The 16,155-nt window shown below is 37.6% G+C and overlaps 1 protein-coding gene across 7 annotated transcripts in view; it reads right to left on the bottom strand.

The window, feature by feature from the left end:
• Nucleotides 1-15,941, bottom strand: part of CCDC57 (coiled-coil domain containing 57) — a 34,304-nt gene extending 18,363 nt beyond the window's left edge. Inside the window, exons 1-6 of one of the 7 annotated variants that reach the window (XM_050319412.1) lie at nt 15,870-15,941; nt 10,979-11,085; nt 10,758-10,812; nt 8,245-8,404; nt 3,486-3,663; nt 2,554-2,654 (exon numbers count right to left, since the gene is read on the bottom strand). In XM_050319412.1, the coding sequence (XP_050175369.1) occupies nt 2,554-2,654; nt 3,486-3,663; nt 8,245-8,349 (384 nt within the window). In that variant the 5' untranslated portion in view covers nt 8,350-8,404; nt 10,758-10,812; nt 10,979-11,085; nt 15,870-15,941. Of the gene's footprint in view, nt 1-2,553; nt 2,655-3,485; nt 3,664-8,244; nt 8,405-10,757; nt 10,813-10,978; nt 11,086-14,792; nt 15,076-15,539 lie in introns of those variants that run through there. The other 6 variants (XM_050319409.1, XM_050319406.1, XM_050319411.1 and 3 more) reach the window with 6 other exon arrangements.
• Nucleotides 15,942-16,155: the final 214 nt, after the last annotated feature.

Genomic DNA, 16,155 nt, shown 5'->3' with positions numbered 1-16,155 from the left:
CTTGAGAACGTACATGGAAAGCACACAGTTCTACAAACTCTGTGGGGGAAAATGGTAGAGAAATTAGTGCAGGACTAGAATCTAAAAATACTAAGAAAGACAACAAAGTAAAAAATAAAAAGGAACATCACTGAGACACATTTGGCAATTTATATAAAAGAAATCAATATAAGTAGCCCCAAATTATTACATTCTCCTTCATCATACGAACAGTGAAATTAACAAGCAAGGCTCAGCATAAAGAGAGGTGAAGGTAATGACTCATTACAGCCCCACTGGTTGTCACACTGTGCCATCTTCACCAGACCAAAAGGCAAAAGCACATCACATGGCTGGGGCAAGGAATACCATTTGCTTAAACTTCTCTTTTTCCTGAACTTTTCAGAAAAACATTCAAAAGCATTACACGGAAATTTTTTTGTCAAGTGACAGACTGTAAACTGTAGAGTTAGGATTGGAACTCAGATCTTTTTACTTTTAGATCTGTTTCCAGAGCAATACTCCACAGTACAAAAGAGAGAAAACACTGATAAAGTGAGTACTAAAAAAGAGGGGGAGGAAAAACTCTTCTCAGAGCTGATACAAAAGAAAAATATACACACAGAAGTTTACATGCCTATTTTACTAGTTTCCACAATAAACTTTCCTCTTTAGCCCTGGAGTCTATAATTTCTAGATTATGGTCACAGAACCTCTGTTATATTAAGTGGAAAAAAGAAAACCATTGCTATGGTTCTCTTCACATCTGCACACCCCTGTTTAGTTACCATTATTGCTCAACAGATTCTGGACTCCCTGAGGTAGAAATATTTTTGCCTATATTTCTTCATGGCCTTAAGTACATCCTTAGCATGCAATTAATAAACATAAGAAGTACAGAAACAGTATAGAAGAAAGTTAAAGATAAGCACTTCTAGAATCCAGTAAGAAATTCTAATGAAGTTTTGCCCATTATTTTTAAGATATTTTCAGAACTCTTTCCAGCTCCCAGTCTATGTCAGGCTTATGCCAGCTCCCTGTCTAAGAAGGCTTATTATGCGCTAAGAAAGAAAAAAATGCAACAGACAGCAGAAATAGCCAGGAAACAATAGGTCAACTTCAGTGACGACAGCATTAAGTACAAATCCAGCATTTTATTCACTTGAAGTTTTGGCCTGCACATTTACTATTTAGCACGTGTCCATACATACAAAGCACAATTAATTCAGCATTTCATGCTGAAGGTGCACATCTGCCTGAAAAATGTTCCTGTTCTCATATTCGGCCATAAGCATTCTATTATAGTTTAGCATAATGAAGCAAAGGATTAACCTCTGGAACAGAAAATGTTAATTTCCTATTTTACAGTCTCCAAGGCAAAGTCACTCTCTACTTTTCTTTGAAGGCTCTTTCCCGACTTAAAGAAACACAAAGAAAATGAGAATGTGTCTTGGAGAGTAGTTTGTAAAACATTTTCTGCAACAAGAAAAGAATAATCAGTATAAAATTCAGTTTTCACCTAGTTCTGGAAGTGGCCAAAGAGAAAAAATAAATCTGTGCTGTCTATACTGGCACACAATGATTTTCAAAATATGATTTGACAGCATGAACAAACAAATCCCCTTCTATGTTCAGCAAAGATTAAGCATGATCCTGGTAGGTTTTGCATTTTTTCCACACAAGGTTCCCAGGGCTCCAAAGTTTTATTTAAACATTGATATTGTTTCAGTTTTTTAAGCTCTTAGTTTTTAATGTAAACAGCACCTCTCATGCTTATTTATTACTTATCTATTATTTCAGTTTTCTTGAACTTAGATGGTTACTGGTGAGTCTTAACAATAAGATTAAAGCATGAAACAGATATTGTTAGATTTTATGACAATTAGAAACCCATTATTTTTGAATTGTATTTTAAACTATCTTACTTCAGACTGTTTACTGCACCATGAATTTGCTGGGAGACAGGAAGAGGAGAACATACAGTGACCTACTCCTTACATAGTATTAGATATTTGTCCCAGTTTTCAATTCCATTATTAATTTTTCTCAAGAGATGCCACTGTCATACATTAATGTTGATATTTTTGCTACTCTTCAAATAACACAGTGGGAATGACATTTGCAAACCCTTGAACTGAGCAAAACATACTCCCAGAGCCAGTGGGTTTTTCCTTCATGGGTGGTGAGCGCTCCAAGACAGCAGTGAGGCTTGGTACTTTCTCCTGTTCATACTGGGTCACATTTAGATTTACAAGAATGGATTTACAATGGAAAACTTTAGGAGGTGATACACAGTAGCTTAAGCATTTGAAAGGGGGAGGAAAAAAAAATCAAGACAAGCTTGAAAGATCAAGAGTGACTTGGGCCAAGGAGTGACTCGTCAAAATTTATTGCCTAGAAAGAATGAGCAAAAATTCGGTTGAAAAAAATCTTTGCTGGCTCTCATCTAACTGGCCATATAAGCATATATTACTTCAGTTTATAGTATGCATTCAAATAAAAATAATGTGCTTTGCATTTAATTACACACACACACACATAGAGATATTTCAGGTAGTTTAAACCTCTTCATACCTTTTCTGTGTCTGGGTTTACTATACAGTCCAGCTTAGTTGAGCTGACTTTGATGTTGCTCAAAGTGGTTGCAGTTGAAATTTTGTTTGTGCTCACCGAACCTAAAAGAGGAGTATAAAAGCAACAGCTGCTTTAGAACATTGTCTCATGAATATACATGCTTAGAATCATAGCATCATTTATGTTGGAAAAGACCTTTAAGATCATCAAGTCAAACCATTAATAGGACACTGCTAAGTTGACTGCTAAAGCATGTTATCAAGTGCCACATCTACATGTCTTTGAAGTGCCCTAGAGGGATGGTGACTCAACCATTTTCCTCGGCAGCTAGCACCAATGCTTGAATAACCCTTTCCGAAAAGAAACTTTTTCCTAATATCCAATCTAAACCTGCACTAGCATAACTTGAGGTCATTTCTCTTGTCCTGTTGCCTATTACTTGGGAGAAGAGACAGATCCCACCTCACAACAACCTCGGTAGCTGTAGAGTGGTAAGGTCCCCCCGAGCCTCCTTTTGTACACCACTTCAGTAGATATACTGTAAACCCCATGGGAGGGAGGTTTGGACTAGGAGATCTCTAAAGGTCCCTTCCAACACAAACCATTCTGTTGCTTCACTAGCAGGAACTCTGTCATAACCTGTAATATACATGTATTTGCTTTACTCATGTAATATATATATACATTTGCTTTTCTAGTGGTAATTTTGTAGTGACTTATAGTGTGTGTGTGCATTTGTTTTTACTAATAATAGTTTTGTAGTAATTTGTAATGAAGAATCTCAGATAGCTGTGTACTTATGTACTGTGCAATCTTGAGAACCCCACAGCAACGAGTTTTACACACCCAAGGGCTGGATAGCCCTCATAGGTTGTGACCGTGACTGCTACACTTCCTTACAGAATTTAAAGGTCTTTGGCAAGAGTTGTTACCTTGCTCTACAAGTTGTCTGTTTTCTGTCAGAGGAAGAGAGGACAACATCTGCTCATCAAGACTCTCCATTTCTTTCCTCATTTGTGCAATAGCAGCACGAAGGCTGGCATTCTGCTTCTGCAGCTTTTTTATTTCCAAGGTAGGAATATCTTTGCACAGGGAAGTTTTATCATCATACTGAAACACCCAGAAAAAAAAAAAGTACAACACAATAAAAACCCTTCATTGATAAGCAACCCATATTGTCTTTACACACCACACACACAGATCCTAAAACTTACAACCCATGAACATACGTGGGAGAAAAGAACCATAGGAGAAAAAGAAATAGATCTGGTTATTGAGGATTTTCCAGGGAAAAAGGTGCTATGCTGAGAACATCATAGGAGGCGGCATAACTGGGGAGGACCATGGGCACAGAGGTGGCTCTGTCTTGTCACTGTTGTTCTGTAACTGTGCTCTCTCTGTCTCTTCCATGGACCCATCTCCTTAAAGAGCTTACTGGCTCACCAGCAGTCTCCTTTCTGACCTGTCAAATTCTTGAAAGTGTCATTGGAGATCATCTGTTCACAGTAACATAAAGAGGCTGGATGTTCTTTGCTAAACAGAAAAAGGGGAAGGAGTGTATGGATTACAGCCAGATAACTTGGACAGTTGACGGTATCTAGAAAACCTCCAAGCATTTCAATTTAAAGTAAGTAGCAATGCCCTTCCATTGCATGTTAGATAAGCTAACAACAAGCATTGTAAAAGGAACATTTGTCAGATAATGATCGAACCTCTACCTTCATAAAGGCCTTGAAGCCTGTCTTCTCTTAATAATACTTGGTGGAAGTTTGAATGGATAAGCAATAGACTTCCAGAACTGAAGAGGCTGACAAACCCCAGATTGCCAAGGTTGCCTTTTACTATAGAAGACCTTATTTATATAAGTAAAATATGAGCAGCTTGCTTACAGAGTAATATATCACAGAATCACTCTATTTCAAAAATTTTTGATGGAGAATTGCTCCCTTTTCTTCATGGGCCACATATAGTCTTAAAGATTATCTTGGAGAGTTTAGTTTGGAAATCTAGCCCTATGTGCATAAAGTAATGGCTTAATCAGGGCAAAAATGTGAGATGCTCTGGATCACAAGCCAGAAGAACTGCTTTAGTCTGTTCTACCAAAGGTTGCTAGCTCCAAACAATAGTCAGCCACATATGTTTAGGAAAAAGGACAAATACCAAAATGCTTCCTTCCTCTTACATGCCTCCTCAATTTCCAAATTTGCAGCTTTTGGTGATGGAAAAGAAAGGAAAACAAAAATAACTCAAAAACTAAAACACACAGATATTGATTGGAAAACACGTCTTCTGTTCACTTGAAATTCCAGCACAATCTTCAGGGAAAAAAAATCTAGTAGGATCACTGGGATATAAGGACCATGATATTAGGGTCTTGACAGTATTTACTTTTGCTGTTTCTTCATTCAAAGTGTGTCTGCAAACATTTTTAAAGAAGTTACATTAGACTAGTGGCGGTGTATTTTAACTGTGGTTTTATCAAAACAGAGAATGCATACTTTAGTTTCCACTCATGTAAAATCCTCTCTCACTGACATAGAAACATTTGTCATCATCCATCTAAGAAATGCAGATACTATTTGGTACAGGAGTATTGGAAAGCTCTGCAACAGCAGAATATACATTTCTCCAGTCACTAAAGAAATCCTAATTCATAGACCACCCAGATCAAATGTTTTTGAAAACAAAAAGACTATGAAATGTGTTTGGAGCATTTGTATTAAATGTTGCTAATTTTAAATGTTTCTTTGAATTCAACCCTAACCTTAAATCATTGCAAAGCAGCAATTCTGCCTCTTCAGAGGGCATGGCAATTCATGAGGCACTGTATGTAAAACACGTGTGAGCAAATTACTTCAGTCTCAACATTTATGCCTTGTACAGCCTCAAACACTACTCCCTTTCCATCTTCTCCATTATTCCCTCTTTCCTTCAGTCCCCTTATTTCCCCAGTCATAAGGCTGTTCTGTGAGTGTGACCTGAAATGCTAATAGCCTTCAAATTAATTTCCCTATCATAAAGGCAATGTCTGCCCTAGAGTTTCTTTCTCTTGGGGCTCTTTCTGCCCTAACAGTACATGGTACGTAGAAGATGAGGATAGTCTATTCTGCTTTTACAGTCTCTCCAAGGTTGTTAAGGTGAGGAGGGGAAAGGCACCAGGAGGTACCAATACATCACCCAGATGTGTTCTGAATTTTGGGGCCCTGGACTTCATCTCAACTTGCAACAAAAACATGAACCATCACAGTTTCAACCAGAAATACAGCTGTTCCAGATTTTTGTAAGTGGAAAAGGGTCCAGGGAGAACACCACATAATTATCCAGAATTACTGTAAGTAATCTTTCCTTATCTATGCAATCCTATGGTATTATCAGCATGGTCTAGTTAGACAAATATGACCTAAGTCATACTAAAAAAATCAGTTATAAGCAAGATTTTCCAGACTGCTGTGTTTCACATCTCTGTTGCTTAATTAAAGGCTGAGAATGACTACTACACTTCACTTTGTATAGAAAAATTACAGGAAAAGGTTCTAGTTCAGAATAGTAGACTTTTTTTTGTTATTTAGTTTTTTAAACACTGGCCCTTCCCATAAATCAGAGACCAAAAAAGTCTTTGCTGAGATGGGTACTGCTTATCCTACAGGCCAAAAGTGCAAAAACAAGAGTATTTTAACAACAGAAAGAAAAGTGTGACAATGAAAACAAAAGTCTTGTCAACAACAGTTGAAGACAACAGCAAATGTGAACAGCTAAAAAACCCCTGCCCAACCTTGCTTCCTTCAGTATCTCAACGATCAATTCACAGACCAGTACAGTCTGAAATGAAATTGGAAAAACAACTTGCTCCATAGCAAGTTTTTTATGCTAGCAGTCTACTTTTGTCTGATAAAAATTCAGAAAGTATCTTTCTGAATACAACACTCCTGCATTCAGGAACTACTAGGCTTGCTTAACACTACTTTTTCTTACTTCTTCTTTTTCTTTCTTTCTTTAAGCTCTGGTAACATGCTCTGAACTGCTCACTGTTGAGCACCTGTAGCTGCCCAGTAGAGTGCACTGCAGCGCACTCTTTACTTTCATTTATTTACAAAAGACAATTTTCTACTTATAATGCATTATCCTTCAGCATGGCTTCAAACCAGCGTTACGCTTGCAATTCTGAATGCATATTTAAAATATATGGATTTTAATAGGTAGCAATGAAAGGAAAAACAGTGATACTGAAATATAAGACATTATTTTATACCGCTGGCATATTAGTATTTCGAAGCTTTGCCTTAAAATTTTAACTTTACAACTTAAAATCTACCTTGAACTGCAACTGACATAGAACCTCAGGAACATTCCAGAAATTAATTCTTCCCATTCTGATGTGCCACGATGGTACACTACATTGTCGTGTTTTGGAGTAACTGTCTACATCCAGCTTGCGCCTTTTGCCAGTGACTAATAAATGAGAGCCATAATTGAGCCTGTGACATCTAATCTATGTGCATTCCAGGCTAGATATGTCTATCTTTTGAATAAAATATATGAAACAGATGAACTGCTTACAGTAAATCCAGTGGAATCAAGGCTCATAAAGTTGACATCTCAGAATGTCTGCACTAGTGTCTAACGCTAAGTGTTGTCTAATCTGTTTCTCCCCTTCAGGTAAAATACTGATTAAATGACGCTTGTACTGTCTGTTCTTTCTCAGCAGCCAAAGCAGAAAGAACAGTCTTCACTTTATGCAACCTGCAGTCTGTTTTCTGTAGATCAGCTTCAACCCAGGAAAGAGGGAAAAGACAAAAAGCAGAGAATGCCAGTAGCTCAAGGACAAAGGGATGGAGAAAAGAAAAAGGCAAAGAAAGGAAGGGAAAGGGAGAAGAAAAGGAAAAAAGGAAATAAAAAAAGAAAAAGATCAAAAGATATTTTAAATCATAGCACAGGGACTTAAGCACATCCCTTTTGGCTCTGTCAAAAACCGCCTTCACAGACAAATAATTTAGCTTCATTGTCTCATCTTTATGTGAAATGGACAATGCTGATTCATCTCTCACGTGTTCCTGTGCTGCAGCTATTGATGCCTATGAATCATTTTTGAAAGACAATGATAAAATAACACCAGAGTAAATGCCTGCATTCTAAACTTCATAAACAAGTGTTTCCTCTGTACCCATGAGTTTACTAGGCAATCTGGCATGAAGAGCTGATAGCCCATTGTGTAATAGTCTCTAAACAATAAAAATGTATTTAATTAAATGCATTTAATTTTTCAGAAACAGAAGCTGGTACACTACACAAAATAGATTTTTTCCCCCATACAAAAATACTCAGTTTCTCAGGTTCCCTTGACAGAATTCAAGTGGTACTGTGACCTGAAATTCTTTTTGGCCTGGGGCTGCTCTAAGAGAGATCTTTCTTCTTTTGCTAAAATGGCAAGACAAAAGCAGTGACATCTCTCAAGATGACTTGATTTCATGAAAAGGGAGAAAAGGCCACTATTACAGATTGTTCATGAAAATTAATCTAGTCTCTGATCAGATATGTGTGGTGAACTACTGTGCTCCATACAGAATTGCTATTTTACATATTTTTGAAAGAAGACCAAAATCATACTTCCCCAAGAAACACCATGGTGGAAAAAACTCCATAGGTCTCTCTGCAACAGATGATTCTTAAACAGTGTTAATTTGAAACTCTCACCTCCTCTCTTGACGAAGACAGGCTTTGTGTTAGATCCTCTGATTTCTGATACCGATTATGTTCAGCATTCTCACAGAGCTGTTGCCAGTTTAGTTCTGTTTGCATTTTACTCTGTTCTAGAATCCATTCTTGATCAGCTGCTAGAGGCAGTTGCTTATATCTATGATACCAAGAGCAAAGCTGTTGATTTCAGCAGAATAAATAACTAAGGACGTTTTGCGGTGTTTTTTGACATACCCTAATGTGGTAGGTACAGCACAGGGGAATTTAAAGAAACACGTCAGCCAAACCGTATCCTTTGCAAAATAAGATCTGATTCAATAACCATCACAGAGAGAGGAAAAAAAAGAAGTTAATTTTACAAAAAAACCCCACCATCTTATAGACATTAAAAGTTCAATTCCTTTACAGCCATCTGAGTATCTGTAATACGTCAAAGACTAGGCATTACAGAAATAACTGATCTTCATTTTAACTTTTAGAGGTGCAGAAAAGTGCTATCTCTCTCCAGTGCTAAAAGTTGTGGGTATTTTCCACTTCTTTATTTTTTTAAACTGGACACTTCATTCAGCAAATGGGGCAGAACAGTCTTGAGATATACAAAAAGAAACCAAATGAAATTATTTCAGCTTTTTTTTGCCACAGTTCAAAGAAAAATTTTAAACATAAGATAAAAAATCTTAACAGAAGTTAAATTTAGATTATAAGCATACGAATGAAGGGATATTGTTTACTATGTACAATCTACTACAAGCAGCTAGAACATCCATCTTCTTATGCATACATGCATATATATATGGAAGTAGTGCTGATAAACATTTAACTGTTTCCCTCTGGTTTTGCAGGACGACAATAGAAACAGTGCAAAAAGTGGTCACTAACAAATCTCACGAAAAAAATTTAAAGGTACACTGTAGAGACTTGTGTTCACTAGTCTAAGCTTTTTGTTTAAGGTAAGCAAAACTATTCACTAGAATTAGAAAGGAAAATTTTGGCTGCATTCAAGAGGCTTTTAAATTGTATACTTGCAGAACTACTAAAGAGTTAGAAAAATAAAGCATTACTGAAAAGTTGTTAGAAAAATACTACCATGTTTTCTACTCTAGAAACAAAGTGACAAGGGGGCTGCTGGGAGACAGGAAGCTATGGGAAAAACTTCTTCCCTCCCTCCCCAACTTGTTCCCTGAATTTCAATTTAAATGAAAAGAATCAAAACAGTCATGTGGTTTGTCATTTTTGGGAAAACAAAAATCTGCTGTTAAAGGACTTTACATTTCAATCCCAACTAAGAACAATACTACATAATGGTCATTCTGCCGTGAAATTCCTCCGAAGTAATACTGCAAGTTATTCTGACACATGGAAACACCAGTAAAGACACCACTGAGAAATTGTGACACTTATGCTTCACACCACCTATGTCTTGTAAGTGTATGAAAAACTATTCATAAAGAAGGCACGGATTTTCCAGAAAACTAAACTCTTGCAGTGAGCTGCCATTCAGGTGGCTAAACTGATAAGGTAATGAAAAAAGTGTTTGAGAGATACTACTTTGACAAGTTCAGTTGATAAGTCACAACTGAAATTTGAAAACAAGAGGATGAGATCACAAGGGATTTTTGCTAATTGATACTACATCATGTGTTAGATTAAAAGGAATGACTGCAAGGAGATCCAATGGCAATGCTTCTTTAGTTGTAAGGCATAAACAATGGAGATAACTTTTGTCCTCCTCCAGTGGAGTAAGAAAAATTGTGTGTATGAGATGCTGTACCCTTGTGCTTGCAGAGAGCAGCTAATTAGCTTTATCGTTACAGTTCAACCGCACAATGCACAACAATAACTTCCAAACCAAGCCAGCTCTCAAGTATTGCTCAGGTGAGCAGTGCCCATACTTCTTTGGGTACGTTCATAAATTGCCTCTGGAGAACCAACGGGCAAGAGAGCCCTGGATGAAGCTATGTTATTTTAGCAGGACTGAGGGCAGCGAGATGTGGATCAGCAGGTGCTGCCTGCAAGACACAACTGTCCAACAATACCATTTCATTTATATTATATATTGGTTTGGTTGACAGGTCAAAAATTAACTATTCTAGTTCTAACAATTAAACACATTCATATGTAAATATGTAAAAGTGATTTCAGTATCAAACACATTTTTATAAAAAAACTAAGAAGGGAGGTTTTGTTGCTCTTTAAAGTTTGTAATATATAGAGAGGTTGTATAATTCTGCCCTAGAGTATCACAGTTGAAGGTCAAATTTCACTGTTAGTCAGATGATCCTTTTATGGTGAAATGACAGGAATATAAGAGGTAGAAGGGAAAAAAAACCCTTGTAATTAGGAGTATGATAAAAAATGTATATTTACCCATCTTGCCTAAGTCTACCTCTGATTTCTAGATGCTGACCTTTCCTGCAAATTCAAGGTTAACGAATTTAGCAGTGGGCTGTCTACATAAAATAATCTTACACAATCTCAGATTACTAAACACATTCTCAGCAGTTCCTTACAAGGGGCAGCTGTCCGACAAGCAAAGCAGCAGCTGCTACACAAGCAGGGCATAATCTGTAATCATAAATATAATCAATTTTTAGAAAGAAATAGGAAAAAAAGCTTATATGACTATAGCAATGTTAAACCAGAACAAGCTAATTAAAAAATATAAAATTAAAAAAAGGATTTCTAAATGGCAGTGCAGCAATACAATATTGTTTCTCCAACATTCTTATACCCATTTCTGACATCAATCTCTCCTTCCAGTTCTTGAATTTTTGCTCCATGTGAAGTTTCAGGTTCACATACTCCTCATGCTGATGACCTCTGTAACTATTCCTAGAGCTATAAACAAAAATAAAACAAATTTACATTAAAAAGCATCTCTGGTGAACTAATGAGGCATCCATATGTAAATTTTTTTAACAATAACACATAATTATAAAGACAAGATGCTATAATTTCCTAAAGAAAGAGTCACCGTAACATCTCTTTCTCATCAGCTGAAACCAATTATAACAGTATATGTTATATCCCAAAACAATGCTTCAGAAGTTGCATACAAAATATGGAGGATCTGCTGAAAAGTAGTGCAGGACTTCTGCTTAAGTATAATGGAGTTCCTCTTGCACCCAAAAATTTCAGTTACATAAGAAGAAACTGCAAAACAAGAGCTGACCAGCAGAAATCTGATCTTTTAGATACATTTAGATACAACTCCACATCTTTTCCTATCCTCCTACAGTATTTTTATTTGCTATGAAAAAAAAGTTTCTCTGAGATACAGTGGAAGAATACCAGTAAGGTCAGGATTTCACACAAATTCGAAGAGCTGCTACTAATACTTTATGTGACTAGTAATGATACACTGAACCTTTTCAAGTTATGTATTCATCCCTGCAAGACTTATTGATATCATCCCTCAAGATTTATTGATATCATGCTGTTCTGCAACCTTCTGGTTACTTTCAACTCGATATTACAGTTATTTTATGTAGCTGAATGACCACTGCATTTGGTGAGATAAGATTGATCATATAAATACATAGACAGAACTGTGAACTAGAACAGGAGAGTCACAAATATCTAAATGGATATTCACTTTCCTATTCTGCTAGATTTTGCTTTTAAATTTACACTTCACCTGAATTAAGCTGAATGCTATAGTCAACACTTATGCATACAAATAAAATCTATAAGAAATGCTGTCTCAGTGTAGTCTAGACAGGTACTTTTACAACTCCCTTGTTCATCCCAAAACTCTTCAGGGCAAGGCAGATCAGAAGAATAATTGTTGTATTGCTCAGTGATCAGTATTCAGCTCAGCCTGGCAAAGAGGCAATGCTGGGTCTAAAAGACTCAAGCTCCTCCTTCCATTCCCAAAGGATATGCTCTGGGAAAAATTCCCGAACTGGCTTTAAATGAATTTGCATATATTCCAGAACCACAGTAACATCATTTAGTGACCTTTGACAAATTCCAGAGTCTTGCCCAGATCACTCACAATAACTAAAAAAAGTTATTTAAAACTTACCCAGCCACCTCTACATTATAAATGTAGTTTGACCCAAAACGGTTTACAACACTTTACAGCAGTTTACCATTTTAAGCTGAGAATAATCCCAAAGATACCGTTACAACTGAAGACATTAGTTACATTAATAAAGAATGATCTGCAGACAAAACGAAAGAACAGTGTTTATTCCCTCCACCCTACAAACTGCACACTTATTTCTCTTTTCTTCAAGACATTTATGATGAGTCAAGTCACAGTCCAGCCTTCTTTTTTATCAGCAATATTAACTGCCACGTCCCATTTGTTTTCTCCTAGTTTTAAAACTAAAAAGAAAATAAACAACAGGGAGCCTGTGCTGTTATTGGCAAAACCTTTTACTTGCTTCACTTCCATCTCTTTCTGTTGTTTTTTCTCCATATTTGTCTCGTATCTAATTGTAAATTCTGCAGAAGAAAAAAACTCCACATTATCTCTAAGCACTATGATTGGTTAAAAAAAAAGTTTAAAAAATGGTAATTTCTGCTCAGATCTCTCCAGAGATTTGGGAAAATCTCTGGAGTCAATATAGCTTCTCTCACTGTGCAGTATTACTCTGTGTCAGTGGTTATAGATAATCCCTTCTGGATAAACACAGGATGCACAAAACAAATCGGACAAGTATGCCTTTCAAACAGTGGCTCTTTAATCTCTTTAAATGAGAGATTTTCAGATCAGCAAATATAATGCAGTATCTCTCTGCTAAAGGATGCCACAACTTAAATAACATTTTTTTCACAAACAAACAATTCTAATTATCTAGGATAAAAAAATTAGTCTCTGATCATTGGACGTGATAAGTATAAAAGAATTCAACTTGCTTTTCCCAAGTACATACACTGAGTAACAAACCCTGCTAAAGGACACAATGATCTGGTGGCCTTTCAATTCTGCCAGCCTAGATTTCACATTTCTCCCCAAGACAATTAAAATAAAATTATGTTTTCTCTTCATATTCTGCATGTTGTTGGCAATGGTCAAATCATGCTACCATGTACAAATAGTATAAGTAATATCTTCTTCCTTTGGGTAAGGAGAAATAAATGTTTTTTTTAAAAGTCACTGTTGTGGATATTCATGTCTCCCTTCCTATAACATGCAACACTAAGAAAGATATGTTCTTTCTGTCTCATCCTTTCAGCTACAGTTGCTCCAAATCCATCTGATGGCTACCACAGTTAAAAAGATTAACTAAATCTGACTTCCTCCCTCCACCATGATCATAAAGACATTAAAGATAAAAAATGCTTATGCGATGCTTTCTGGACATCAGGCAGTGAAAGATACTATACTCAGTTTATACCCACTAAGGCATCAAAACACTTTTACAAGTGCCTTTTAAAAACCTGATGTATGTTTTATTAGTTAAAATTAACAATACGTTATTAGACACGACCTTTGCACAAGGAATGAAAAACAACACCACAGCTCCAGCCCATTGCTTCCTTGAAATTATCCAACTAAAGTCACAATTTTTCTTGGAAAGAGGTGATTAAGAAAAACGATACTTCTTTTACAATCTTTCTCTAAAATTATCCTAAAATTAAAAAGCATCACACCATTTCCTATAAAAACAATCTTCCTCTCAATCTCCATAGCTCGAATTAATGCTAAACTGAAAGAGGTATTCTGAGGCAAGTTTGGGTTCCATATAACATAGGAATCATTAATTCCCTATAAAAATATAAATTAATGACCCTTCTTGTAATTTTAAAACATTGTTTTCCATCACAAAGAACAGTATTTCTTAGAAATGCAATGTAATGCGGACAAAAAGGGCATTTTGCCTTTGAGAGCAGCAATATTTATAATTGCAAGTTGGTTTCAATAACGACCATTATGTAAATAACAGTGTAATTTTAAATATAAATTGCACCAATTGCCTGGATGTCTTGTAGTCACAAGAAGAACAGTAAACCAAAATATGGTGATAGCAAAAGATGACTCAGGAAACAGCATTCACGTAAGAAAGAACATATTATAACAAGCACAGTTTACCCCTACAACCTAACCAGCAAAATTACCCATTGCAATCCAACCATTTACTTCAGCATATACAGAAAGAGGAGATTGATAGGTACTCTGCTCACTCTCATAAGGGCCTAACGGGACTTATGTCAGTTTCTTCAAAAAAAAAAAGAAAGAAATCAAAAAAACAACCAATAAACCAAAAGCTCCAACCAAAAAAAAAAAAAACCAAACCAAACCAAAACAAAAGAAACAAACACCCAAACCAAAACAAAATCACCCCCCCTCACAAACTTGGCTGCAAATCACACACAACGGAGTGTGGTTGGCATATCTGATTCAGTGGAGACTTTGCAATTGCTTCTACTAAAATGCCATGTTTGAGCTAGTCATCTTTCAATCAAATAAGAGCAAGGTGATGCTGAAGAACAGAGTAATTCTTGAGAACCTTCAGACTTCCATACAACCCCTATTTGTCAAAGAAGTGTAAAGCTTTACAATTTTCTTCAAAGTATAAAGAAACTGAACTCACTTCTCTCTTCCTTGCTATCCTTATATCTAGCTGTTTCACAGCGTGCTGCAAGATGAAACAAGCAGTCAGCATAGACACTGATTTGTGACCTCCAGTCAATATAGGTCCTCGAAAAAATTATGACCATCACTGATACAAGTTAGCATCACTTGTGTGTTGTCTCTTTCTTTACTCCTTGGAGGCAGGTTTGCCATTTACCTTTCAAGTAAGGTCAGATATATGAAACAGCAAATATACATCATGCATTATACAATATGATCGAAATAGATAAAATACAGCAGAAGCTGAGGGATAGGATAAAGACCCAACAACAAACAAAAGAAACCTGGTAGCAGGGACATAACTTGGGCAGAGTATGTGGTGGGCTATGTTGCAGGGTACATTGCACCCTACATGGGGTATGATGTCAGGCCCATTCCGCAGGGCAGATAGAAGACTAGGAGGCATAATGGGCTGCAAGGTATGGTGAGAAGAAACAATTGCTTCTAGGACTGAGACATGGTTACATATTCTAGGGAGTGTCCAAGGAATGTAATAGAGGGTAACACACTATGAGGAGCACTGAGTCCCTAGGGTAAATATGCCCAGGGATGACAGGAAGGGACAGCCACACAGATGGAGGATGGGAATGCTATTGGCAAGGCAGGGATCAAGTACTCTCCAGGACTAGAGGTCTGCACACCTGCAGAGCAGAAAGGGAGAAAAAGACAACTGAGTAGGGGCAAGAGAAAACACTGCCAACAGAACCTGCAGACAGGAAGCAGATCCCAGAAGGAAGGTTCCATTGAAGGCCCAGAGGGTCAGATGTTCTGAGGCAGAAGAGCAGATGGAAGGCAGACTGTGGAGGTCAAGTTCCTTAGAGGAAGGCAGTAGAGAGAAGCACAAGATAATGCTTTGGACTCAGGGACTGCACACGGAGGGTACTTAGCAGGAGGGGTGCAAAAAGACGGTGTGCCCAGAGAAAGAAAAGGACGCGAGATGCACAAGCGACGCGTCGGGAGCTCCGAAAGAACACCTGCGGCACGACGAAATGCTGTGCGACCAGCCGCAGCTCGGCTCCTCCCGGCACGAACCTACCCGTCCCTCCGCTCACGGACGTCGACGCGTCTCCCGGGAGCCGCGGCGGGGAGGGGCGGGCCCGTGTCCCTGGGGGACACCGCCCACCGTCATCCCTCGCGGGGGGGCCTGCTCCTCCCCTTGCTCTCAGCCGAGCCACCTCCTCTCGGCCCTCGCTCCGGGAGGCGTTACCAGTTCCCCTTCTGCCTCCCTTCCTGATCAACCAGCCGGCGCTTCTCGGCTACTCGTGCTGCGTTCACTTCCAGGCAGCCGGTAGCATATTCTCTTCCTCACATTCTCCCCGTTC

Source organism: Myiozetetes cayanensis, unplaced genomic scaffold (genome assembly GCF_022539395.1).
Source record: "Myiozetetes cayanensis isolate MyiCay16 unplaced genomic scaffold, myiCay2020 scf22, whole genome shotgun sequence".
NCBI lineage: Eukaryota > Metazoa > Chordata > Aves > Passeriformes > Tyrannidae > Myiozetetes > Myiozetetes cayanensis.
Note: the sequence above shows the minus strand (reverse complement) of the source record. Positions and strands in the feature narration are given on the sequence as shown.